At 35.0% G+C, this 25,695-nt stretch overlaps 1 protein-coding gene across 3 annotated transcripts in view; it reads left to right on the plus strand.

The window, feature by feature from the left end:
- The window catches only part of PRKX (protein kinase X-linked), a 58,669-nt gene extending 33,674 nt beyond the window's left edge, over positions 1-24,995 (plus strand). For all 3 annotated transcript variants that reach the window (XM_035310270.1, XM_035310354.1, XM_035310436.1), the window contains 6 exons: positions 4,739-4,858; positions 11,014-11,109; positions 15,346-15,403; positions 17,843-17,920; positions 20,548-20,696; positions 21,221-24,995. In XM_035310270.1, the coding sequence (XP_035166161.1) occupies positions 4,739-4,858; positions 11,014-11,109; positions 15,346-15,403; positions 17,843-17,920; positions 20,548-20,673 (478 nt within the window). In that variant the 3' untranslated portion in view covers positions 20,674-20,696; positions 21,221-24,995. The remainder of the gene's footprint in view (positions 1-4,738; positions 4,859-11,013; positions 11,110-15,345; positions 15,404-17,842; positions 17,921-20,547; positions 20,697-21,220) is intronic.
- Positions 24,996-25,695: the final 700 nt, after the last annotated feature.

Consider the following 25,695-nt stretch of genomic DNA (forward strand, 5'->3'; position numbering starts at 1 on the left):
CTCTGATTTTCCTCTAATTCCCAGTGTGGTTCATACGTGTCAAATTCTGTAATATAAAGGAGATGGGTTTTACTGAAATCAGTATTACACCTTAGGTATAATTAGGAGCGTCATTACAGAAAAGCTACTGTAGAAAAATGTTTTAATGTGAGTAGAGTTGTGCATTCAGGTTTACAGCAGTCCTTTTATTAAAAAAAAAAAAAAAAAAAAAGAAGTTAAAGTAAAATGAGAAAAAAATGAGATGTATATATCGATACATTAAATGGGACATAATCTTTTATACAAGTTGAATTGCTATATATTTTGTAACTGCTCTGTCCTTCAGATTTCCCTTTATTGCATTTCCAAAATCTAATAACATTTTACAACTGGATACTGTTTTTTACTGACATGTTGCTAAAATGAAATTACAATATCTAGATTAAAACAAATAAGGCCAGCTTTAGGACCTCCACACACACGAGAAAAGTGCTGAGAGCATTTTAGAAATCACTTTGTCCATTTTATTGTATGTAAGCTTTTTGATAACGCAGAGCTTTTTCTCCTTCATTTCTTTCTCTGTTCTCTCACTTTGAGCTACTTTTACAGGATTGTTGTGTTATTAAAAGTAAGCAAGAAGTTCCCTTACATTGAAAATAAGGGAAAATAAACTAGTCTGTAATGTTAGAAAAGCCCTGTGACAAGGTATGGTGTTACATCCCAGCATCCTCTCATGAGAGAGACCAAATCTGATTGTTCTAGTTGAGATAAGTAGATGACTGTTTGAATCAAACAGATGCTGGTCCTCTTTGCTTGCCTGTTTCACCTGTTTGATGCTGCTTTTGCGCAGTTCAGCATACGGGGGAAATTGACAGGCTGAAATTGAAATGAAGGTGAATCTGAGAGACCTAGTCTTACTGGATCCATTATGAAGCTAAAATCAGGTAGGACAGATTGAATCACGGTATGGTGGTCATAAAAGTTGCATCCCTGTGTGTTACGTGCTCATGGTACTGCATTGCCTCAGCATAGAAGAATGCCAGGCACAAATAAATATGCTGGTTCTGTTTACCATTGAAGTCTAACATTCTCTTTTAAATCCATGATGTTTTACGATCTGTACATTTGCTTCAATTCAGTTCCTAATGGGCAAGCAGATTGGTTTATAAATGTTGGCATTCCTTCTTTTTTTTTAAATAGTTTGTTTTTAATTCAAAATGACTTTTTGCAGGAAGAGAGTAAGGCAGCTCTGATGTAAGAAGGTAGAAGGCTCTCTTTATAAGACATTTTCATACTAATTTTTATAACTTCCTACTTCTAGTAGATGTAGATGCTGCCACTTAGTGGTTATTCTTAATTTGGATTTCTGTGGATTTAAGGCACAGCAGGAGTAACCATCTATACAGGGTGATAGTTCATATTAAAGTATGTTTTTCAGTCTGAAAGATAAATACATACAAGAGTCAATTTGATCAAGCACATTTCAGGGCATCAAAACAAGTTATCACTACCATTTCTTTTTTTTTTTTTTTTTTTTGCATGCCATCTTTGTGAGTATGTGTGTTTGTGTGTCACGTAGGGGTGCTAGTCATTTGGTGTTGAATTAAAACGTAGAATGCTACACTAGTTTTATATTTGTAGCTGCTTCACCTGTAAATGTACAACAGGTAATATAAAATGCTGAATACAGACTTGGAAGGAATGAGGACTTTATTAATTTAATTAATTAAGTATTGATAACTCAAGTAACTCAAGAGTATAGTAGAACTCAAATGATCTTTCAAAGGAAAGCACAAAAATAAATTTTACATTTTTCATGCACAGATTGCACTCAGTGTTCTGAAAGTTTTAAGTAAGCTTATGATTTTTCCTTTTTTTTTTTGGTGGCAGGGGGTGAGGGTAACATTCACTGTTAATTTTAGATTGCTTAGCTTTAATTCTATTTGCCCTCCCTTCCCCCCAAAACAAACAAACAAACAAAAAAAACTATTAACTTGAGACGTGATTAAGCTTAAAGATTTTTGGGACACTTGTTCACTCCTTTTAAACTGGATGTGCCTCATGATAATTCTGCACAAAAGACTTGAATATAGAAAATAAAACAAGACACAGCAAGTCTTGTTTTTATGTAACTGCCTTGTGTGTCACTGTAGAAGCAAGATTGTCTTGCAGAACAAACTTTTGAGGGCTGGAAACAAAGCAATTTCCAGTGAATATAATTATGAAGAAACCTCCAGAAGAGAACACCAAAAAGGACAGTGTTAATTATCTATGCATTGTGTGTGAGAAGTTTGGCAGGGACTACAGAGGAGGAGGCTAAATAGCCTGCAACAGTAGGACACAGTAACCATCCAGACTTTTAACTTTTTCAGGTAATGCTGTTAACAAGTCCAATATTTGATAGCTTATATTGGTGAACAGAATAGATTCTTCAGTTTCATTTCCTTGTTTTAAAATTACACACTCAACCTTATCAATTATTGCTTACCTGGATTTCAACTTTTATGTTGAAAACCCAGAGCAGTGGAATTTTTGTAGCAGCTCAAGCAACTGCAAAGGAAACATTTTTTCTGCTTCATGATTTATCTGCAAAAGGATGATCTGCAAAAAGATGAATATGCAACAGTCATGAAATGCTGCTAATAAAAGTAATACTTAAGATAATTTGATTTTTTTATAGAATTTACTTTATGCATTTTTCAAAATGCTAAGTAGTTTGTTTCTTGACCAACAAAAGAGCAAATAAAAGCTGTGATCAAAGGGTACAAATACAGAGCTTGACAAAGAATGTGGTCTTCCTCCAAGTTTTTGTGCATTTAGTAAACATAATTTTTTTGATTAAATTTAAGGGAAGCAGGTGACCTGCTGGTGGTAATAACTTTGGTTTCCTGGTGCGGCTTAGGACTTCAAGTTATGTTGTCTTTTCCTCGATTTGTAGTTTTCCTTTTCCTTTAATAAAAAGATCTTATGTACCCGTAACAGAGGCTCATTTTTGTTACATTGTCACCAGCCAGTTATATGGGTCCTAGAAGTCATAGTCAGGTATTAGTTGAGATTTCTGTATCTAAATGACCTTGTTAAAAGAACGAAAATCACCACACGCTTCACTTTTGCTTAATTTATGCCTTCATAGTAATTCTGGGGAAGGAAAGGATGACTGTTGTGGGATATTGTCCTGCCAAGTGCCTGGCTTATTTACTAAAACAAATGTGCCTGCTTTACCTGCTGTATTTGTACAGCCTTGCTTCCCAAATACAAGAGTAAAGCTGGCAGCTGTTTTGTTTGAAGGGCGGGCTATGTCAGCATGAATAACAGTTTGTATCACGGATTGTAATACGAAGTCTTAAATTGGGGAGAGGGAGTGTTTGTCATAGTTTTGTTTTAAAAGGTACCAAAGTTTTGCTGGTTTTCTTAATTATCTAGTCATGATCAAAGCAACTGCTAGATGGCAGTAGTGTGTAAAGCAGCATTGTACATAAGAATTCACTTGAATATGCTCCATTTGGAAAATGAGTTTGTTCGCTAGCAATATAAATTATGCCGCCCTTTCATGATAAAAATTGAAGATTCATTCATTACACCAGTGAGTGTAGTTTAAAGAGCTATGGAGCATTGGAATGCACAGTATGTCAATAACACAGCATAGCTGGAGTAATTTTGCTTTTGCTATGTTAAAACCATTCCTAAATAAATTCAACTCTGATTAAACCTTTTAAAAATTGTTCATAGTTTGATATGCCACAAATATGGATCTTGAATATGAACTTATGTTTGGGAAGCAGGTGGTTTAAGTTGAGCAGAACAGTAGAAGGAAAAACTGGAAGATGAAAGGCATGTGTGTATTACTTGTTAAAGGTGATTGCCATTCATGTTAATGCATTTGTTCAGGACCATGTTACCTGTTTGATGCCTTGGATATATTTGCATTGCACTCACAAATAAAACAATCAGTTTATCTTTTTTCACTGTAGCCTGAATTTAAAAATAAGTCAAGTTCATGAAGCCAGGCAAATTCTGCACAGGTATTCTTACAAAGACAAGTTCACATTTCTGAAAAAAATAGTCTCAGAATATTCTATTTCAGACTGTAATTTGTTTTTTGTAAACATTAACTGCTTAGTTTCAGTTTGTTTCATTAATTTGTAGAATATGAAATAAACATTTCAATAAAATAGCAATAAATCTCACTTTTTATCCTGGGCTTTTAGTAAGAAACCTATGAGTAAAAACAAGACATTAAACAATATTTTAAAAAAGAAAAGTAACAAACATATTCAAACTTGCTTATTAACACTCTGTAAATCATTTAAATAATTGAAAATATAAAACATTTACTTTACAAAGGTTATTGTGAAAGTGATACTTTCAATACTATTTGAAAAACATCTTACTTAATAAGAGACTGTAAAAGGAATCTTACTATTTACTGATTTAAGCTACTATTTTATTCCCCCTTTCTCCCTTTACTTTTCTAAGCAAAAATCTTTCCTGGTGGCCAATAATCTTGCAGCTTTCTGGGCCTGTCAGAAGTAGTCCCAAGAGTCTGTTGTTTCCAGGGTAAAAACTACTGTTAATAATTTCAAAGCAATGCATAACCTAATGTATAGAGGTTATAGCACTCAGGAAAATTCAGCGCACGGATGTCTCCTGCAGCCAAGAAGTTCTTAATTTCCGTATTTCACCTTCTATACCAGGAGAACCGGACAGCATCACAACAGTCTTTTCAGATATTTATTTTTTTTTTTTTTTTTTTCCTCAGGACATGGACACTTTGTGGCACTCCTGAGTATCTTGCACCAGAAGTCATCCAAAGCAAAGGTCATGGAAGAGCTGTGGATTGGTGGGCCCTGGGAATTCTTATATTTGAGATGTTGTCAGGGTAAGTGGTAACGATTGCTATATGACAAGAATACTGTGTCAAAGTGTGTGTGTACTGGTTATGATTCTTTACTAGTTCTATTTGTGATACTCCGAAGAGCAAATTTTGGTGAAAGTTAATATTATCAGTTTCATTTCTGTCTTTTATGAAAGGAATCAGGAAGCTGTTAAAAAACAGCAGCTTCTTTGTTTAAAAACAAAAACCAAACCACCATGTATCAGCATTACTACTAGGATAACTAGTGGGGAGAATGTTGTTTCTGGTGTTTTGGAAATTTGTTTCATAGCAGTATTCACAGAATTTAGAAAATAAAACTAAAGAGATTTTTCTGGCATTAATATACTTAACTGTTTTGGACTTGTAAGTGCAGGGGAAAGCAAACTTTTCACAGCTTCCAAAGAAACGGTATATTTTCAATTTGTTTTATAGTTTCTAGGACTTCTTTCAGTGTCAGGGTACTGATGCCTGTGTGCTTGGTGCCTTCTCACATGCTGGCTGTGTGTCAGTTTGTCATTATGACCTTTAATTCTGGAACACAAGTCCTGTGACGTGTGGCTGAGGGAACTGAGGTTGTTTAGTCTGAAGAAGAGAAGCCTCAGGTGAGACCTTATTGCTCTCTACAACTACCTGAAAGGAAGGTGTGAGGAGCTGGGTGTCAGCCTCTTCTCACAGGTAACTAGCGATAGGACTAGAGGGAATGGCCTCAAGTTGCGCCACGGGAGGTTTTAACTTAGAAAATGGGAGAAATTTCTTCTTTGAAAGAGCAGTCAGGCATTGGAACAGGTTGCCCAGGGAAGTGGTGGTGTCACTGTCCTTGGGGGTGTTCAGGGGGTGATATTGGTCGTAGGGTGATGGTTGGACCAGATGATCTTGAAGGTCTTTTCCAACCTTAGTGATTCTATGACTATGATCTCCAGCCCCATGGAGCAAAGTCAGAACAAAAGCATACCTCCATGGGCTTGTTCTTCCTTTTCAGTGACATCAGTGACTTTTCAGTGACTTCCTTTGCAGTGGCATCAGCTCAGGGTTGTGCTGTTTGGGCAAGCAAGTCCAGCAGAGAGTCCATGATGGATGATCGCCTCAGAGCTCCAATCTGCAGCGTAGATTTGGTGTGAAGGAGCCCACCATCAAAACTGTATCTCATGGCAGCACCACTGCCTGCTGCTTGCTTTCTTAAAGTCCTAAAGGTTTGCACATATGTTTGCTTTGAATCTCAGGGCAATTTCGTAGCAGAAAAGGCACAGAAAAGTAGTGTTTCCTACTGATCCAGGCGGGGTTGTCTGAATGATCTAATAAAAAGTTGGTACTTTGTGTAGGCTGATCTGTGCAGAGGCCAGGCTTCACCTTTCCTCCACAGCGACCTGTAGGGGTGGGATTCTCTTGTTCCCTTCTCAGCAGGATGAAGGGAACATGAGATTCCCAGTAGCCTTTTTGCCACTAATCTTAGTCCTAGACAGCAGGAAGATAAAAGCGTCTGAGGCTGTAATGTTAGCGTAGAAGTTAATCTGCCACCTGTAGTCAGCAATTTCGCTTCCTGCCACAGGATTTGGTGGGACCACTGAATATCAGCTTTCTGTTCTGTCTGTGCAGTCCCAGTGTAAGTGCAAATTGGGTGTTTTTCCTTTATGTGCCTTACTGAGGTTGGTAGGATTCTCTTCCGAATGTTAACTTAGGAAAATGTTTCTATTGCTACTGTAGCAATTTACTGTTAGCTATTTTCCTAAGTTAACATACTGAATACAGTTGATACTCAAACAAGTTCTCATCTCTGGAGTCAGTGAGACCTCAAAACTGCATGGCACTGAAGTATGATGGGTATATACTTATTTTTTTTTTTTTTAAAAAAAAAAAGGGGGGGAAAGGGGGGTAGGGGAGGGAGCAGCTGCAGTCATTTCAAAGTGTAGGATCTTCTGCGTCTTGACATAGTGTGATGAGATCTCAGTTCCCCTAACTTAATGCAAACAGCTTGGCTATTGAGATTCTTAAGTGATAGAGGTAAATTTTGCATTTCTAAAAGGCGACTGAGATCTTATGTTGGCTGATTGACAGAGCAGCTGTCTGCTGCAAGTAGTTTTATAACGGCCTGCATATCATTATACTATTTCTGCTTTAATAAAGGTGTGTGTGTATGCTCTCCATAATGATGTGTGTATATGCTTCACTGCTTCACTTTTTTAATGTTTGGGTGGGGCCTCTGTCAAAGTCTGGTTGTTCTTAAGATTTTGGGGTTTCAAGGACTGGGGCTGGGGGGAGCAGAGACTATTATCCATCTTTTCTTTAAGAGGGCAGGGTATCATACAAGGGTTTTGCTTTTAGCATTTTACAAGCTTTTCATGGCTGTTGTCAGCAGCAATGTTTTAAAGCACTTTTCCTTAACAACTCAAGATGTGGCTTGGTATTTACTGTCAAGACTTTTAATGCAAAAACAGTCATAAGTGTTTCTTTGTGTTTTTTTCTTCCTTTTTTTTTTTTGGTGGGGTTATTCTGTTATTTTTTTATTCCTTTCAAACTAAGGAAAGATTTAAGAAATGGGTGCCTTGGTTTCAGCTGGGATAGAGTTAATTTTCTTCCTAGTAGCTCATACAGTACTGCATTTTGGAATTAGGATGACAGTAAAGCTGATAACACACTGATGTAGTTGTTGCAGAGCAGTGCTTTACACAGAGCCAAGGACTTTTCAGCTTCGCATGCTGCCCTGCCAGTGAGGAGGCTGGTGTGTACCAGGAGCTGGGAGGGGACACAACTGGGACAGCTGACCCAAACTGGCCAGAGGGATATCCCATACCATGTGGCATCATGCTGGACAATGAAACTGGGGGGGGAGCTGGCTGGGGGTGGCAACCTCTCAGGGACTGCCTGGGCATCAGTCAGTGAGTGGCAAGCATTTGCAGTGTGCCTCGCTTGTTTTGTATGTTCCTTTATCATATTTATTATTTTCCCTTCTAGTTCTGTCTTATTAAGCTCTTCTCAAGCTATGAGTTTTTGTTTATTTCCTCGATTCTCTCCCCCATTCCACTGGGCAGGAGCAGGAGGAGTGGCACTTAGCTGCCTGCCAGGTTAAACCTCAACAACAGGAAAATTATTTGAAGGTGAACAAAACCTGACTTCAAGATTAAGTTACTGACTGAAAATAAATAACTTAAAACATTTGGTAGTTATTTCCTGAAGTTACTCTCTGAACCCCAAAAGCAATTGAAAAGAATACGGAGATATGTGTGTTAGGAAATAGTCTCTCTAAAAACAAACAAACAAAATAAAACCACACTTTCCTGTTCTGCAGTGTATTATTTGTCTAACTTAATCCCTAGAGACCCATGGAATTCAAGTTCTGCACATTCTAGATTTAGGGCAAGGTCCCATTTAGGGTTAAGATAGCAAATATGAGAAGGAGAAAGAACAGGGAAAACTGAGGGTGAGAAGAAATCTTTCCAAAACAGATTATAACATCAGTCCTTTATTGAGTTAATCTAAACGAACTGTCAATAGAAAGAGTTGAAAAATCTATATACTTGAGTGACTGTGTTCTGCTACAATCTGCCATAGATTAAAATATACTTGTTAACATGCTAAATGTGTTGGATCCTGATTGTACTGTTACCAGAAACATATCTAACTGAATTTTCTTATTTAATGAGGACTTTGTTTTGATTTTGCTTCAGTAGGTATATGTGAGATATGCTGGTTTATTGTTTATGGGTAGATAATGATTTGTGTCTATAGTTTCATAGTCTCAGACCTCTATGGTTTTCCCTTGAGGTTTTGCAGCATCTCTTCTTCAGTGCTAAAAGTATCTATTAACTTTGAGACCAATGTCAATGCCATTGTTATGCATCAGTTACCAAAAGGAATGGTTTGCAGCTGTTGTCCCATATACAGAGAACTCTTAGCTTCTTTTTAGTTGGTGGAAAAAAGGCAGCTGTTTGTATTTGCCTTGTGGTGTAAAGACAGTCTGAAACTCAAGGGGTTTTTAGTTTATTTATAGGGTAGCTTCCAGCACAATATTTGCACTGTTTTGTCAGAAATCTGTGCAATGTGTTGCAGATTGATTACTTGCATGTATTATCAAAGTCAAGTTGGCTGGTTTTTGAGTTTGAAAATTACCTAATCTTACTATGCTAATCTCATTTTGCATACAGGTCAAATACACTTTGAGCAGTATTGACATTAAATTTTTGCATATTTAAATGTGATTTGCTTTCTTTAAAGAATTCATTACATAATAATTTACGATTTTTCAATGAGCAATTTTAACATATACAAATATATAAAAGCATATGTAAGTTCCTTATTCTTCTTATTATACATCTCAATAGTATATAAAACATTTGGAGATGCGAGGGGGAAAAAAAATCTGCATTTCACATCAGTCTGCTTACTGAATCTGTCACCGTCATGCTACGTAGTTACAAGATCTCATTCTAATTGACTTAACGCAATTACATTTGCTAATATGCAATACAAGATACAAAATTGGAAATCGAGTCTACTATTTTTCACTGCTTTGGAGAACATGAAGGACGTAGATGTTGCATGGCTAACAAAGAAATTTCACATGATAGTCTCTGGTATGCAAAAATTTTACCCATTATAAAAATCTATCACGTTTTCCAAGTTCTTTTCTGTCAAAGCAAGAATTTATAAAAACACATTTTTCCTGAGCCTCATATTATCCAGTTCCCTTCCAGCTGAGACTATCCAGTTTTTTTTTTTTTTAATGAAACTCAGCTTTCTGAACAATAAAAAAATAAAAAATAATAATAAAAAAAAATAATCAGTCGTTTCTTAACCAGATAGTTTGGTAGTTATGACTTTCTGTGCTTTGAAGTATGACCTTCCGTCTGTGACTGAGTATATAAAAGGAAATGCTAATCCACTTGACCATCAGCTAAACAAAGAAGCACTTGGTACTTCTGAAAACATTTATGTGGTAGGAATAAAGTATAGTACTTATTGAGGAATAGGCTACTTTGAGCAACATAAAATCAAGGAAAGAATATGAAATGAAGAAAAGTTTTCACCCTTGTTTGTTGTGTGCACACAGTTGTCTTAGAAAATATAAAATGTTTATATAAATGTTTATATAAATGTTTAAAAAGTAACATTTTAAGTGTTGGACCATAGTAGTATTTAGACTTAATTAGTATAGATGATATTCAAAATCCCGTTTTCTATTTGGTAAAAGTTTTGAGACAGAAGCATACAAGGGATACTTCGGTCGTGTTATGGAAGTCAAGGTCGGACTGAGATTAGTGAATGAATGGTTAGTTATTCCATTCCCCTGAAATATTTTCTGCGGTAACTTCTAAAATGGCGATTCTGAAAACCTCTTGGCACTTGGTCTAAGCTGAGCATGTACTGATGTACTTGCACTCTGATCCTCTTGCAGGAATCAGAAACTTATCTCAATTCTTACTGTAGGTGTGAGACAAGAAGCAGTATATTTGTTACCTTGTAACTTTACAGAGAATTCTTTAGAAAATAAGAAGTGTAGAATTCTAATTGCATCTTGATGTGATGATCGTTCTGGAGAGCTTAGGAAATAAGTACTTTATCTGGCCCAACACAAAAAAGGTAGCTATACTTTGATAGACTTTCAGGTTCTGAACAGTTTGTCTCCTTTAAACCTTCTCTAATAAAACCTGTACTTGAATTAAAGAAGTACAATAAATAACTGCATTGGACAGTCCATTCATATGTGAGGCCTTAGACACTTTGAATGGAGGCTAGTTAATAATTTTTCATCTTGTACTGTGGTTACAGTACAAGATGAAAAATGATCCTGTTTTGGAAAGTATAGGCTTGGATTTTATAGGTAAATGCAGACACATTTTTTAATTAAACACTGAAAGTTTCTTTCATTATTTTAATATATTAATGTAACAAATAGCTCTTTTGTAATACTTCGTTCTTAATTCTATTTTGAATGTGTACAAAAATGTTTTCTATTTTGCAATAGCAGCCTCAGTATGGTTTGATAATTTGTCAAGTTAGTATATGATTGAAGCCTTACAAAAAAATGGAAAAAAAATGTTAAAATAAAAAAAAAAATCAATGTAATGAACTATTTCTGAGGAGAATTACTATAACATCATAACGTTTGTAGGACTCTTGCAGATTCTTTTTCTAACCTCTAAAAATTTGTTGTATTAAAACAGGTTTCCTCCATTTTTTGATGACAATCCATTTGGTATATATCAGAAGATTCTTGCTGGCAAAATAGATTTCCCAAGGCATTTGGATTTATATGTAAAGTAAGTCTGTGACTCCCAACGCTGTCTTTTATGTTTTGAATACTTCCTGAGCATTATTTCTAAAGGATCTGTCTTCATAGATCAGATACCAGATTCTGATTTTCTGGAACAGCATGTTAGGAAATGTTTTAGATCACATTTGCTTTTGCAGTTGAAATAAAATTATGTCTGATAGATTTCAAGCTGGAGATATAATTCACGCTGGTTGTATCTGTCTCATACTTTTCTGTTTGAATATTAAATACTTTTCCACCTAGCACAAAGCTCTTTGATGTGGGAGGGAAAAAAAAAGGAGGTGATTTAGCATGAATAAAAATTAAATGGGCAGGAGGAGGACACTAAACTGTTCCTTTGTATGTATAAGTACCAGTTAAATAACTTCTGACACAATTATTTGAAGTCTTTGATACTTTAAATTTCAAGTGTAAAACTGCGCTTCCAATAGCAGGGCCCTGGTTTGATATGAAGTTTTAAAAATGAGTAAAAAACAGACATGCATAATATTTTTCAATCATTACAAGTATTTTGCAGATAAAATGTTTTCTTCCCCTATTTAAAAATTCCCTAATTGAAGGTTCTATAATAGAAGTAATCACTAGTAAATATTAGAGGCTCTGAAGTGCAGTGAAGCACTTCATGAAGGTTCTACTCAGAAGCAGAGATGACTTGAATGAGTGAAGGCTGGAAGTTGTTCTTACATAGCCAGCTTAATTTTTTTGAAGTGGCCTGTAGAGATGGCAGTTGCTTAATGTTACCAATAGGTAGATAGATAAAATGTTGTATGGCAAATCTAATTTAATCTATCCTATATCCTCTGAACTTTCAGGAATTCTCTTGCAGAACTAACAGTCTAGGAAAGATTAAATCCTCAACTGAATAATCAGGTTCACTTAATCAAGCCTATTTGCATCAGATTATGCTGATTAGCATCTGTCATTCATGTCTGTTCTTAAATGAGTTTTTCTTTACTATCTCTATCCTTTTTCCAATAAGGATAGTCTTGTCTGGTTTTCATAACCCAGTCTGACTTAGGAAAAAGACTGCATCTCCAGTCATATTGTGTGCATTAAAGTGTAAGAGGGTGACCAGAAGGTAAACAGCTCAAATTAGAGTCTTATCACTATCAGCTTGTGAAAGCGTTTAAAAGTAGAGATGTTGTTAGTTTCTGCTTGGACTCAGCATTCACAGACCAACACTTAGCTCTACTATCCAGAGGACACATTGATGCTGTAAAGATTCCTAGTTATGATAGTAGGCATGTATATGCAGGCTTTGCTCTTCAGACTAGACATGACCATCAATGAATTGTAGGATACATTAATCAACGTAATTGTTGATATACCTCTTTGCTAGTTTTTCGTATCCAGATGTTCTTTCAACTTGGGCTTGGCAGTTCATTCCCATTACACTCCTGCCTTTAAGGGGTCTCATGGGATTCTGGCTTGGACTTTCTTCTTTTAACACTTCAGTTGTGGGTGATCTCATCCATTGGCTTCACCTGCTTTCCTGCTGTGAATTGTGAGCACAATTTGTCTCTCTTGTTCCAGCAACCGTTCTTCAACCATTTTTGTGATTTAAAATTTCTTTTAAATCACAATATGCAGAACTGAATAGTCTAACATCTTTGCATAATTAGGTTAAAGCGCTTGCTAAGATTTTGTCCTAATAAGGTAGTCTACTTTTTCCTTACAACCCTTTTGCTTTCATTCTCTCCTTCCTAACAGTTGGTATCTCAGCAAGTATGAGGACTGTCTTGTGTCCCATCTGTCACATCCATGCGATGTTCAAAATATTAATGCTATACAGTGTTTATAACAATTGAATTTAAACACTCTGCTTTTAGGCAGCAAAACTGTCTGTCTTGTTGTTGAACCCTGGGAAACTTCCCTACCTCGATGTACAACAGAAATTTACTTGTTAACATTTTTCTATCCCCTTTTTCTTCCCCATTGCCCCTCCACATGCGTATTTTACATTTCAAATTCATACCACTTCTGCTTTTCCTCTTGCTGTGTGATCACTGTCTTGCAGTGTAGTATGATCTGCTGTTTCTTCTGGCCTGAGCTAGTCTCTTTTCAAATTGCTTTTTACTGTGTCTCTTTTGCTAACCTTCTTGCTATTTGATCAGATGTTTTATATAAGTCCTTTGCCCCATATATAAGTCCATAACACACTGGGCCACTAGTGCAGATCTCTGCTAAGAGCAGTTTCTGTTATGAAGATGATGATAAATAAATGAACTAGAAATTATGAAATTAGTGTCAGCAGAGTTTTGCATTACTTCACTTCTGATAAAGCTTAATTATGCTCCACCTATTTCTTTGTCCACTAGTGAGTTTATGAATTATTTCTTTATATTTTTCTTTTCTGCTTTTGTAAGCTTCTCTTTGAAAAGACAGATTTTTAAAATGCCAAATGAAACATCAGTGCTACAGCAGTTTAATGATTGCTAGCCTGGAATGGCCTTGATGTAGAATCATTCCCCACAAATATACAGCAACATATTTATTCAACTGATTTTAATGTGATAGTTTCAAAATTGTTCTAGAGAAACTACAAAGTAAAGAAGCACTCAACTGTCTATTTATTCAAGTTGATGGATATTAGTTCTATTGAATGCAGCAGATGTGTTTATCTTTAGTGACAACACACATCACTGAGTTTAGCTTTGCTTTTCCAAGATGAATTTCTGAAGTAAGCCAAGAAAGATCCATTGAATGTTTTCTAGTTATACTGGAAAAGCTCCATGATTAAGCTTTGGCCATATAGGCTGTGAATCTAGTTTTGGGTTTCTGGATTCATTTTCAGTCCTACTTCAGTTGAAAAGACTGTTTAAAGCCATTTTTATAGCTTTTACCATACGAAATAGTCTTCTTAATGAAGAACTAGAAGGAGGTATTTCCCAGAAGGTCAATATAAGTCAGTCACATGATTTAACCTAATCCAAACATTGATTGTCTGAAATGATCATGAAGGTTTAAAAAATGCTTTCTGCCTTGATTTCTTTATTATCCTTGTATCTGTCAATTGAATATTTCTCTAGTTGAGTTTTAGAACTATATCCCTGCCAAATACAACAGCTTTTGAAACAGTTCAACACATTTTCTGTGAGCTCATATGTTCGTCATGCATACAACTTGAGCGATTTCTAGGATACAAGACATAATACTGTTTTTGTTTGGGGATAGTAGGTATTATAACCAAGGGTGGAGAGGGAGAGGTGTGCCATTAATGCTTGCCCTTTTTTTTTTTTTTTTTTTTTCCTGCAAATATTCTTATTTAACCTTCTGCAGAGTTAAAAACCTGAATTAGACATACTTTCTAGATCTGCAGCGTGTCATGCGGTATTTCATCTTTCAGGTCTACTTGAGGCTGTAGAAACAATAGTAGCAGTTAAACTTTTTTATCTCATTGGTAGCTTAAGAAAGCAGAATGATACTGTGCTAAAATATATAGCAAAATAATAATTGATATAGAAAATATTTGAGAAATAAGAAAATGCGTTTTCTCCCAACTCATAAGTAATCAAGCTCACTCAGAAAAATGTGATGCTCATTTTGATTTGTGTTGGATTTATTTGGCGCTTAAAGTACTTTGCTCTTAAAATGGAAGTCTTTGTGTGTCTAAACTTACTTTCATCTTTTAAAAGGTTGACTTAGGTTTATGTAGAATTGTTCAATGAACTAGAAGCTCAGAGGAAGCTTCTTATTTTCATTGAAATGAAACTTACAGATCTTACTAGTTTTAGACAGATGACCAGCTCTTCCATGTTTTCTCTGAATATTTAACTTCTGCAGAATTTAGATTTGAATGTATAAAGTTGAGGGTGTGACTTTATCTATTATATATATTTATATATATCTATAGGTATAAAAATGTATGTATTAGAGTTATGTTTTGCCAAATAGATTTGAGATCCATTTTGAGATTTGGAATGCCCAGCAAAATACAAAAATACAAAGACAGATATGGTACTACTTGGGGAGGAGGAAACAGATATGTGTGTTCTTCGTTTTTTGAAAAAAGCTTGAGATAATGTTGTAAGTTCCTTTTAGAACACTTTACTCCTTTTTATGACTGACTCTTAACTGTTCTGAAATACAAAAGAAATTAATGGGTAAATTATACACAGTTTTAACTAGCCAAAGTAAAGCATGCTCATGTTTTGTAACATCCATATGACATTCAAATACATATTACTTTTGTTTAACAGAGGACATGTTTTCTTTTCTACAGAGACCTTATTAAGAAGTTGCTTGTGGTTGACAGGACAAGACGGTTAGGAAATATGAAGGTAAGCATAAAATGTTAGGTGTAATGCACAAGGTTGAAAGAATTCTATAGGAAATATTTATAATAGCTCTTGTTTTTATAAGCATGAAATTGAGATACATTTTCCCATACATGACTTCATTTGTGCAATCCTAAATGCAAACTTTAACTCTGCATTTCTGGAATTTGTACTCATAATGTTTGGATTAATTCTATTTTTCATGATAGTCTTTTCTGCCTTCTGTCCCCCCATACCCCTTCCCCCCCGACCAATTCTATTTGTGTTTTGTACAGTTGAAGACTTGCGTTAGACTAGAAACATGATGCTATGTCCTGTTAGTCCTCCAGAGAGCCAGATAACTTCATTCTTTCTTTGGAGTTGTTTAATCCCAGAAGGAACACTAAACAAATTATATTCTTAAAATAATCAAGCCTCTAGAAATTGTTTCTGCACTGTGATGTATAGTCATTGTCTTGACAGTTTGTTTGTGGGGCTGCACTGGGGCAAATAACTCTTCCTGTTACGATTTGACTTAGGAGGAAATAGCTTAAAAGACAAAGCTATGCCCACAAGTCTCAGGTAGCATCCCAACATACCTCAGAAATACATCTCTACCTGTGATATGCCAAAGTGACACAAAAAGCAATCCTGTGAATTCTGTGAGGTGAGCTGTTGTAATACTACTTCTAATGTCAAGACAACGAGCTTACTTGATTTTGCAGCTATGTGACAGCGATGGTTGGTCGTGCTGTGAGAAATCAGCTGTATGTGAACTAGCTTGGGTACATTAACAGACTAGACAAAGCACCTCAGAATTTACTGTAGGTTAATACACCGTTCTAGCAGAATACATTAGCCCTGTATTTGTTGGTTGCTGTGGTCACAATGTTGTGTATACCTAAATTAGCTTTAGTAATCTTCCAGTTGTTTAGAGACAGCTAAAATTTCCATTCCTTTGGCCAGGATTGGTCAGAAGTTTGATTTCTGTTGCAAAGCATGATTTATGTTGCACATAACTGAAGAAGGTAAAAGATGCAGTCACTCGGGTTCCTTGAACATACAAGTGCAGACCCCAGAACCCACTGTCCGACGTTCCTTTTCAGAACCTTTTTTTACAGCACAAAGTTAAACTAATAGCTGGAAAATAAGTACTTTCCTTACCTTTCCAAACTTTTTGCAGTATTTTCCTACTGGGAGGAGGGAGATTAATATCAGACCTTCATAAGCTCAAAATTTAGGAAGTTATCGGCTGATTAAAATTCTTATCCTTTGATAGTTTCAAAGGAAAACAAACACAAAAGCAAACCTTGGTTTATTCAAACCGGGAGGCGGGGGATGGGGGTTGAACAACACAAGGAATGTGGTTGGTTGCCTTTGTATTTTTTAGTCTGTGGTTATTTGAGGTATTTTTAGCTTGTTTACTATAAATGGCTAAAACATCAAAATCAAAAATTGTTTCAATTTGAAGTGGGGTTTTGGGGCTGGGTGGCAGTGGGCCAGTATCTGATCCTTTTCTGTAACCAAAGTTGGTTTAGAGAAAATTATATCTGGTTGGACATTTTTGGATGAAACATTCAATGAGAGAGATATTACTCTCCTTATTGCCTTTTTGGATAGGTGCAGGGATAGTCCCAGCTCATGTAAAACTGAAAAAATAAAAATAAACAAGAACAAGAAAAAGTACAATATTTTTTGTTCCATGGGGCTGGATGTGGTGGTAACTTGAATGCTGTGCATTAAAACTGTGACCAGACCTGAGACAGAGAACCTGCTGTTTTTTCCTAGTGCTTTGATCCTTGAGAATGAGTATGTGCTTGAACAATGTTTTATCTTGAAAAATAAATGACGTTTTTGCTCTTTTTGTACAAAATCAAGTCAGCCAAGATAAAGTAATCATTACAAGACAATAAGGTCTTTAACTGTTTGTCTAAAATGAAAATAAATGGCTTTATATGTATACTTTTACAGCAGTATTTTGAACCTCTTGTTTTCAGCAGTAAACATCTGTAATATTTGTTAGAAGTATTTCCTGGGCTTAACGTTTACTTTACACACCATCAACCCACAGTTATTTTCTTGATTAATGTAAAAATTAAATCTTACTCTAGAAAATGTATCTGAATAAAAGGCATTCTCTAAAACACAGGAGAAAACAAGTAAATGGAACCACAGTGAATGGTTTTGTAGATATTTAAAGGCTAATCTTCATCACCCTTGTGTCAGAAAAATGCTGAAAGAAAAAAAAAAATAGACTATTGCTGGAACTCAGGATCTGTTAGGGAAGTAACACTATAAACTTATCCTGTAGACTCTTTTTATTGATTATCACCTGAGAAAAAAGAGGTAAGGTTAAATGAACCATTAGCCTGTTTTAATGCCACAGTTCTTAGGATGAAATACATGTCTTGGCATACGTATAATTTATTAAATGGTTGGGTTGTTTGTTTGTTTTTCTTAAAGAATGGAGCAGATGATGTGAAGAGACATCGATGGTTCAGGTCTATAGACTGGGATGCTGTACCTCAAAGGAGACTAAAGGTACATTCTGCAAAATACTGCACAGGACATGGCAACAAGAAATTGTTCATTTAAACTATTCTGTTGAGGATTTGTTGCTCTGTATGTGTTCACATGCGTGTGTGACTAGTATAGGCCCACATCAATAATTATATGCATTTTTGTCCTTTTACACTACAGAATTAAATTATGTGATTGTCTATGTGCAATTTGTCTATGATACTCTTACAAATAGCAAGGTAGAAAAATCCCTAGTTTGTTCTTCCCAAGTTGATTAGCATTACATACGATGAACTTTAATTTTCAGTTGTAGGGTTTTGTATGTAATTACTGTTGCAGAGATGAGGGGTTGTTGTTATTGTTGTTTCTTGCTTAGTGGTATGGTTTAGTGGAGGACTTGTTAGTGTTAGGTCAGAGGTTGGACTCAGTGATCTTGGAGGTCTCTTCCAGCCTAGATGATTCTGTGATATATGTGGAAATACTTTACTCTGAGCTTTATTTTTTTTTTCTGCCAAGTTCAACTCAGGTAAATGCTTTAATAAAATGTAAAGCATATGGGAGTAGGAGGAAGAGAGAAGGTGAAAGAGAAGGATTTATGAATGTAATTCTAAGATACTTTTTAACAGCACTGAATCTGTGTTATATGAGGGCAGATGTTTGTGAAAGCTATCAACATTGTAAAATGCTTTTTAAAGACCTTTGGAAGTAAAACTACCTTCTTTCTTTCCTTCCTGAAATTTCTGACTAGTACAGTTTCTTATAGCAGTGATTTTTAGTACTGTAGATTGCCATATACAGTCAGTCCACTACTGATTACATGTTTGGTTTTAGTTTTCTTTGCAAGAATTTCTTAGAATGAATTTCTGGGTAGCTATCTTAAATTCAGTTTGTGGACATAGTTTAGAGATGAAAATGTTCTTGATGTATTCTTGTAGACAATATCCTAAAGTAACACTGTAGCCGATTTTTTTCTTTTTTATGTTGGGATTGCTATATCTAGTTGATGTTTTACCTAGTGGCATTGTAATTAAGGCACAATTTTCAAATTACTGTAAATTCTGGTCATGCAAATCTGCAAAGAACACAAATCTTGAGATCATATGTTTAAAAGTATTTCAACTCTGAAGTTTATGACAATCTACTGTATCACTAAATAGATAACAAACAAATAGTATTAAAAACCAGAATGTTAGTCTTGCATACAAACACCTGTTGTGCAAAATTTTTATTTTAAAAAGGTCACTGTAGCATTCAGATTATGAATTCAAGATGTTGTTTCTTATTCTAAGTGATGATTGAATTAAACTGTTAGAAGCTGAGATGCTGTTGAATTATACTTCAGATCAAAGACATAAATTGGCTTAGAAATTTACTTTGTTATTGTTAGAGGCAGAATCAGTTTTCAAAATCTTACTCTATTACATACTGATGAAAAGATGGAAAATATGAAATAATGGATACAGTGCTCCATTTTCTCTCTTAAAAAGTCTAAATTGTCCTATTGTACAGATGAAACATTGATTCACAGTCCTGATAAGATCTCAAATGTCAGTATTAGGCAAATTACACATTGAAGGCTAGGAGAGGAGAGAGAAAATAATTCTGTCAGTCTTAATTTCTCTCTCTTTTTCTGTACCACTTCACAAAACTTGTTTTCTTGTCAGTATGCTTACAGAGAGGCAGGAATATCAGACATCTTCTGTGGTGAAGCAGATATCTCTGAGTTTTCTTGAAGATCCATTCTCTACAGGCCTTGAGGTTGTTTGGCTTTTTGGAAAGCAAGATCAGATTGAAGTGGATTTAGGCCAGGCTGCATCTTCCCGTGACTTTAGAAATAGCATTTCTGAAGTTTTCTGTCAGTTAGGGTAGTTTTCCCAGCGTAGGAACCTTTGAAAATACATTTTCAAGTTGTTTTTGCAGTTGCACATATTAAAAATGTTTGGGTATGCTGGAGGATTGTGGTTATGAGGGATTAGGATCTGGAGCGCTGTTCTGAGTACCCCTGGTTCGTACAGTCTCTCTGGAACTCTGCTTAAACACAGTGAGTAGAAGCTGAACTTCTGGAACAGAGCAGATTCTGTCCATCTTCTTAAGTATCTGTGCAGTACGTTGTGACTTCCATATTGCCAAAACAGGGCTTTGCTTTTGGTTGAAGCTTGGTCATTACTGTCTGTAAGGACCCTTTCTTTCCATTTGGAAACCTGCTAATGGCATTGTTTCAAACTAAGAGGCCAAAAAAAATCAGATTAGATCTCAGAGACGGTGGAAGACAGGCTTTTGAGAAAATGGAGAATATTGTTTTGCTTTGTTTTCTAGTTCTTCCTGTTATGTAACTTTCCTTGGCCAGTTTCCATTCCCAAAGCAGCTAGAGCTTGAGTGCTAAATAAATAAGTATCTGCATTGTAAGTGTCCCTTAACCAGAGTATTTAACTGCAGATAAAGCTTTGGAACCTGTCTGTGTTGCTGTAAGCTTTTCTCTTTCACACCAATCAATATTGGTGAAAGCGAACCTCTATCAGTATGTACACCATCCCTACCAACCACCCCCCCTTCTTTTCTTAGTTCTTTACAGAACGTCTGCTTTAATATGGTGGTGAATGGCTGACTGAGAAACTGTACTATTTTTTTTTTGTGCTTTTTCTGACTAGCCTCCTATAGTGCCGAAAGTATCGAATGATGGAGATACTTCCAATTTTGAAGCTTATCCTGAAGATGACTGGAATAAAATGCCTCCAGTACCCCCTAAAGATCTAGAAATTTTCAAGAACTTCTGAATGCAACATATGCACTGGACGAGGTATGTCCAAATGTCAGGAGCTCATTTCAAAACACTGCAAGTCTGTGAGTGAGAGCTATGTGCAGGAATTACATCTTCTGATTAATAAGAGTGATTAATGCTTCCATACAGCTCTTAATACCAACATGAATTGGCCATAGTAATAGACAATATAAAGTAAACTCGGAATAATATGTTGTAAAGCAAGCCTGCCGAATGATGGAGGTAATTTATATCATAGGCTTTGCTGTTCCTATAGTGATAGTTATCCACTTACAGATATTTTTAAAGTCCTTTCATCCTTAAAAAAAAAATTTCAATAGCTTGTTAAAAGCAGATATCTAGATTGATTTGACACACAACAGTCACGTTCATTTCTTGATTGCAAGATTTTTGTGTTAAGAGTGAAGACTATTTTGAGGAACAACGTTGTCTAATTTTATACCCTGGATTTTGTCTTACAACAATGAAAGGCTGATAATTTACATTCAATTCACATGCACTGTGTTGTGTTTTATATTTTTTTTCACCGCTTTTTGTCTTAGAAACTGGAAGGAAACTGAAGCGAAGAGTAAGTCTGAAGAAAAATGGATTTCATATTTCAATGAAGACCACCTTTGTGAATGAGAATGATACTGCATTCAGATATCAATATGAGAATATCTTAAATATCTAAGTAATTGGAGGCAGGCAAGAATAATTTTTAGCTGTAAACATTTGGCATTAGTTTAGTAAACTGTAATATTGATAGTCTACTCTGAAGTAGACTGACTAAAATGGTATATTAGGATTTTTTTTAAGTTATGCTTTAGTTAAGTTTCCTGCTATTCCCAGATCCTTTTTGCATAGTTAACTCATAGATTTAATTTTATAAGTTTATAATAAACTTGTGTAATTAAAAGCACAAATTAGTGTATATGTATATAATGAATACAATACAACTAAAGCACAGGAACTGTGCAAAGATGTAAATTTTTGTATTTTGCAGAGTCTATGATTTTTATTTTTCAAATAATGTTTTTCAAGAAGTTCTCTAGGGATAAAAATCTTAAAAGGAAAAATGAGTTTTTCATCATCTTATATACATTTTATAATTCTTTGTAAAAAAATAAAATAAAAATAATTAAGTTTTAAATAAGATTTGTACCTAAAAATTCCAATGCCTCACACTTTCAACCACAGTACTTGAAAGCAGAAAGACAAGGGTATGTTTTATTGTTGATTAAGATACATCTTAATGGCTAATCAATGAAGTTGTGTTACAGAGATGTCTCTATAAACCAGGATATTGAGTGACAGTAGACTGTCTGAAAAGTAATTCCTCACGTCAGCTATCTGTAAACATGCAATTCAGTGCATATTCATAAAAGGGCTCTCACTGGCTTTTAAAGGGGTTGTGTTCTCTCAAGCTTGCTATCTTCTTCACATGTAAAGCATGAGCCATAACAGACCTTTTCCATTATTGACATGCTTGTTGAATGCTTGGCACTTCCGAATATCAGAGGGAATACTAAATATATATTAGAGCCTGAATTTTCTGCTTCTGCTTTTGGAAATCTCCTAAAGTCTCCACTGCCAGGAATTCCATATGTACAGAGTTCAAGCCTTAGCCATAAGGAATCTTTTTTTTTATACTTTACTAACAGCTTTCTAGCAGATTAAATACACTGTATTTAGGAAGTATTTGCAGTACTGCTTCATTTTAAGTAGCACCAAGTAACAGTATGTGCATCTGTATGTATCTATGTATATGAATACACATAAACATGAAGGTAAATTGTATACAATTCAAGATTTTTCATATTTCATATCATGATTCTTGTTTTAATGCAGGGGAATTGAAGTGATTTGATTTCAAAAAGTAAATACATTAGATGTTGTATTTTTATCTGACTTTTAGGAAAGCTGCAATGCTTAGATCTTCCTTTTTTTTTTTCTCCCAAAAACTCATCAGCTCACTGGAGTTTTACAACTGTGACTAAGAGTTCTACATAAAACTACTTAATTAGATGACACAGACAGTTTCTCCTATAAACAGTTTTCTGTATTTATCCAAAATGCCGTAAGAAATGTGAGGCCAAAGATTAATTTTTCTGAGCTAAATTCTGAATGCTCGTAAGGAAGTCATTTTACTAATAGCTGATAAAATTAATGTGTTTATAACTTTACAACAGATATGCAGCTGGGGTCTCCTGATGGAAAAGTTATCTCCATTTTATTTCGTTTAAGAAAGTCTTTCTCTAAACAGTGCAGAGGATTAGTAAAATAGTAGATGTACTTTGAGAGCTTGCAACTTCTAGCTTATTAGATCTATTTCTTGATCAAATTTAACCTTTAAAGAGACTGTATAACTGGCAAAAATGTACAATATGTAACAAAATTGTGCTGCTTCAAAGCAATAGCTCCGGAATATTACAGTGTCATCTTGATGTTATGAAGTGTTGCAAGTTGATGGCCTCAGCTGATGATCAGTGAAAGCTGTGTAGTTATATATAATAAAATACAGGAAAATCCATAGAAAACTATACTTTAACATGGTAAAATTACCTTGTTCTCCCGAGAAATGAATCTGGTCTACTTTACTTGTATCTCTGGAGTTAGTTATTCCAAAACAGTTGGAGGAACCGAAGTATGTAAAAACAGCTTACATTGTCTAAGAGAAGAAAGCACATTTTTTAAGTGTAAGCTTTCAATATTTTATGGAATACAAAAAGCTACAAAAGCAGCTTTTTATTTAAAACTGTATGTACTGCAACAACCAAGTGTCCTAAATTTGAGGGTTTTTTGTTTGTTTTTGTTTTGTTTTCAAATTTAAAACTGCACTGAGTTTAGGTCTTCAAAGCTGAAGAAATGAAGTTGCATTTGATTAATGTGCTATATTGGTGGTGAGAAATTTTGAGTGTTTGAACAACAGGAAATAGATTTTCTTTCTGCAACTTTTATCCATTGCTGGCAGTGGATGCACTCACTATGATAGAGACTAAAGAATCAAGTAAAATCTTCTTAATAATGCTAATCAGTTAACTTCACGTTATTTTCAGAGCCATGTGTACATATGCCTAACTAATGACTTCGTCAACATGCTTTCTAGTACAAAACTACTTTCAATTTTTTTAATTAAAATAATAAGAAACCTTGTTTTTGAAATGTTATCTTAAATGATCGGTTTTCTCTACAATCTTAAAATTAATGAGCTGTTATTACCTTCCCATTTTATTTATTTGCACAAGTGAGTTTGTTTTATTTTTAAGCCTTTGCTTGGGACTTCATGGACCACTAACATAGTTCTGTCTGAGAGCTCAAGTAGAAGTTCCTAAATACATACTGCACTAAGGACTCTGGTTTTTATTTTTTTAAGCGAGCTAGAACACTTATTTTCCACTCAAGTTTCTGTTCCCTGAACTTCATTTTATTATGTTTGCTTCTGTTAACATGTGTTTTTGCATATAGACTTTTGCATAAGGACTTCTTTTTTGCAAGAGCCCATAGGCCTTTCATATTCTGCTTTGGTGAACAAGAATGTTAAACATTTAAAAAGCAATCTTTATTTTTGAGTTTTTTATATAAATATATTTTTAATTGCCCAATTTGAGGTTTTAAGTGATAAATGTGCATTGTAAACTTAATTGCCTTGTAACCAAATGATGAAAATGCTTCATGATTTAAATGGAGAATACGCTGTAGATTTTCCTGTGTATTAGCTTGATCAATGAATATGTGTGCTACTGAGCTTTAACTAATGTGATCTTCCACTGTAGAAAATTCATTGTTAATTGATCAAAATATAGGTATTGAACTATGTTTAAATGGATCAACAGGGATTTTGCAGGTTTGATAGCAATTAAGATATGGCTGTTCCTCAGCCCATCTGCTTACCATTCAGAAGAGGTGTGATGCAGTGCTTCCTATGCTATAGAGTTATTTTTCAGCTTTCAATGACTGTAGCATGATTTCTTTTTGTACTGTACTGTGTACAGACTTCCCATGTTTTGCACTTTTCTATGGCAAACCTGACTGCTTTATAAATACACTGTTGTGGTAGTAAGTAGTGGTAATGGTAGCAGGCATTTGTGTACTACATAACTAGTTTGAAACGCTAGACTTGCGAGGTTAACTTGGACTAATGTTGTATGTTGCTGGTTGCTTGTTGTAGCTCACATGTATAAGTACTGTTCAAAGTTATAAAGTCAGCCCTCATTGCACAATGAAAATCACTGTGATCTGTACATAAACCCTAGTAAAATTTTATTGCTGTTTAATTTATGTAATATCTGTCAAATCTGGATTCATTTAATAAACCTTTATAACTTTTTAAATGTTTAAACCTAGTTTGCTTCTGTTTATGGTGGGAGGAGGTACAGGTTCTTCATCCAAAAACTGATGAAAGGGAGAGGAGTAGAAAAACAACTGTTCCTTCTTCTCAGGAGCTAAGTCTTTCCAGAGCAAGACACAAATGGTGGAAAATATTTCAGTTGGCATAGAAGTAGTACCAAGAAGTACATTTTCCAGTTCTTTTCAGGTAGTGATTTGATACTGAAAAGCATTGACTTGAACTTCTCATTAAACTTTGATTAAATTACCCTAGTTGCTTTGACATTTTCACAACTTAATGACCTGAATGCTGTCCGGAACATTCATTTCAATCTTTGCAATCATTTCTTAGCACCAACAATATTCTTATGACGTGAGGCACATTAAACTAAATCTTTTTTTCCATCTTTATCAAGAACTTCAAAAGTCTGCTTTTACCAAAAAATATTTAGCTGTTGGTTTTAAATTACTTCTCCTGGTCCAGTTACATTTTATTTCTTACCCACTAGATAGGTTAATCTTGCAGAGGTAAATATGTAGGTATAGAAATGACTGGATACAGTAGGGACGACTTATGGGGTTTTTAACAGTTTTGTGCTTTATTTCTGCCTGGCTTAAATCTATATTGTGTGCATTGATGTTCTTCTCTCCTTAAGCACTGTCATGTGCTTTCAAAAACTGCTAATGGAAAGCGAAGAACACTGCAATA

Source organism: Oxyura jamaicensis, chromosome 1 (genome assembly GCF_011077185.1).
Source record: "Oxyura jamaicensis isolate SHBP4307 breed ruddy duck chromosome 1, BPBGC_Ojam_1.0, whole genome shotgun sequence".
In the NCBI taxonomy this organism is placed as follows: domain Eukaryota; kingdom Metazoa; phylum Chordata; class Aves; order Anseriformes; family Anatidae; genus Oxyura; species Oxyura jamaicensis.